Source organism: Micropterus dolomieu, linkage group LG18 (assembly GCF_021292245.1).
Source record: "Micropterus dolomieu isolate WLL.071019.BEF.003 ecotype Adirondacks linkage group LG18, ASM2129224v1, whole genome shotgun sequence".
NCBI lineage: Eukaryota > Metazoa > Chordata > Actinopteri > Centrarchiformes > Centrarchidae > Micropterus > Micropterus dolomieu.
Genome location: NC_060167.1, coordinates 5,175,052 through 5,177,565, shown reverse-complemented (window position 1 = coordinate 5,177,565; position 2,514 = coordinate 5,175,052). Strand labels below are relative to the sequence as shown.

At 37.2% G+C, this 2,514-nt stretch overlaps 1 protein-coding gene across 1 annotated transcript in view; it reads right to left on the bottom strand.

Annotated features, from left to right (window-relative positions):
- chd6 (chromodomain helicase DNA binding protein 6) overlaps positions 1 to 2,514 on the bottom strand; it is a 108,890-nt gene that overhangs the window by 8,967 nt on the left and 97,409 nt on the right. The window contains exon 44 of the mRNA XM_046028681.1: positions 113 to 217. Within this exon, the coding sequence (XP_045884637.1) occupies positions 113 to 217 (105 nt within the window). The remainder of the gene's footprint in view (positions 1 to 112; positions 218 to 2,514) is intronic.

Here is a 2,514-nt window from a genome sequence, read left to right as displayed (position 1 = left end):
AGCAAAAATAATTTTTTTTTCCTAAAACGACAATCAAAATCATCATTTAATGTTAAAGTTCACAACATTTTCTGCCTCTGTCACTGAAACATTGTTAGTGTATTATACTCACAGAGTGTTTTACCACATCAGCCCAGTCTGGAGCTACATAGTACTCCGAGTTGGCATCCAGCCACCTCGAAAGCTCCTTTATGGCCGGAGCCATAGCACCACCAAGCTGCAAGGCAGGAACAGAACAATGATTTACATTTCTTAGGATTTTCCTATTTTCTCAATTTTGTAGCAGCCGGAAACCGGCTGGAAATTAACACCCGCCAAGCACCAAATGTGGGTAGATTTTCCGTTTGGTGAATAAATGTTGGAAGGCTACCCGCCACATTGGCCGGTAAATGTATTCGGTACAATATTGCCATATAATATCTTTTTGACGGTAACTGACTGGTAAGATCAGCGTTGTTGTTTGTTGCGTGTCACACTTCAATTGGCCCCGCTGTACCAAGGGGCCTAAAATCGTGTAATCGGGTAAGGGCGTTCATTGGTGGTTGTTTATGTTCATTTCAGGTTACTTACTTCAAATTGATTGGCGTAGATTTGTAAGGGAGTGGGTGTTAGGGGATTGGAGTCGGGAGCAGTCAAGCCGTGCTTGGAGTAGCTGGAGTGTTTTTAGCATTTAGCTAGTTAGCTACCACCGTAATGTGCATACCTGTCAACGCTCCCTTTTTTCCCTGTAAATCTCCTGTATTTTTAATCTTTGAAAAAATAAATAAATACCCGCTGTTTCCTATGTTCCCCTCCGGTAAAGCCAGTGGCAGTATGTAGAACAGCTCTGTAACAGTGAAGGGAAGTCAACAGCACCCGCCAATAAAACAACAAGAAGAAAAGAAGCGCCACGGTTTCAGGATAGATGATGTGTTGCTGTTGTATTGTTGTATTTCACATGCATTTGCCCCATAAAATAGATTGTGCGAACCAAAAAAATGATTTACGATGTACTCGTAAAAACTACAACCTACAGTTATTTTTGTGCATGAATGCATGCAGACCAATTTAGACTGTTGAGGAGGAGGTTTAAGTTTAATGATTAATAAGCATCTTGTAAGTTTATAAAACAATTAACTGTTATGTCTAAAGTACATTTAATAGCAATAAAATCATTTTGCTTGTTTCTATTCAACAGAATATCTTATTATCTCAATTACAAGTGAAACAGATGTATGTAAGACATAAAAAGGCAAGTTATTATTTTGGCAGGTAAAATATATGCTTGGCCGGCAGATTTTTTCATCTACCAATCCCATTGGCAGGTGAGCCAAAAAGTTAATTTCAACCCCTGAGCAGCCGTTATTATTAGTGGATTCATTTCCCATGACTGAACTTTATCACACAGACCAACTGATGTTTATACACTGTGTGTGTGTGTGTGTGTGTGTGTGTGTGTGTGTTTTCTACCCTGCGTCCGGTGCCTCGGTGCACAACAGGTACCCTCTCCTCCCCCGTCAAAGAGTTGATATCCAGCTTGGTGGGGTCTTTACAGCGATGCCTCCTCTGCTTGGGACGCTCCACAAAACCATGTAATAGACCTGCCCCAGACTGCACAGTGGGAAATACAGGTCAGGACAGAGGAAAGAGGAAGTAAGAGAGAATCAATTAGATATATGTCCTCAAGAAAAGCAGCTCACAACAGATAATGAAGGAGAAAAGGGACAGATTCTGTTTTAGCTGCACACACATTGTTATATTCTGCAGCTTAACATGAAACCACAAGCTCTGATGGTTCACTGTCACCAACAATACAACAAGTAGACCAGATATTAGTGTAACGTAAAAACACAGAAGAGCAGCAAAACTCTGTAGAAGCTGACATTAACTTAATTAATAAAAATAATTAACAGAGGTTACTGTTACTGCTGTTTGTATTTTAATACATCATATTTACAATCTGCATATTGTAGGTTGTCGTAGAGCTGCAACAATTAATCAATTAGTTTTCTATCTATTAAATTAATCAATAAAAAGTATTTAGATAATAGATTAATCAGTATGAGGCCTTTTTTAAAGAAAAAATATCTGATTACAGCTTAGATAAAATGTAAAAAATTAATCTTAAACTTAAATGTGAAAATGTTCTAGTTTCTCTATGACAGTAAACTGATTATCTGTGGGTTGTGGACAAAACAAAATATTTGAGGACGTCACGTTGGGTTTTGGGGAAACACTGATCAGCATTTTTGACAATTTTCTGACATTTTATAGACCAAAATACTAATCGAGAAAATAATCAACAGATTAACCGACACTGAAAATAATCATTAGTTGCAGCCCTAGTTGTATGTATTGTTTTCTTAACACAGCTGGTGTACATAATTTGTAAGAATTGTATCCCAAAAGTCACAACTCGCTGAATCATGTCTGAATAAAACTGATTAACACAGAAACCTATATCTCGAAGAAATAAATAAAAATAAATAAATTATATAAAAACAAACTTATCACCAAAAAAAAAAAAAAAAAAAA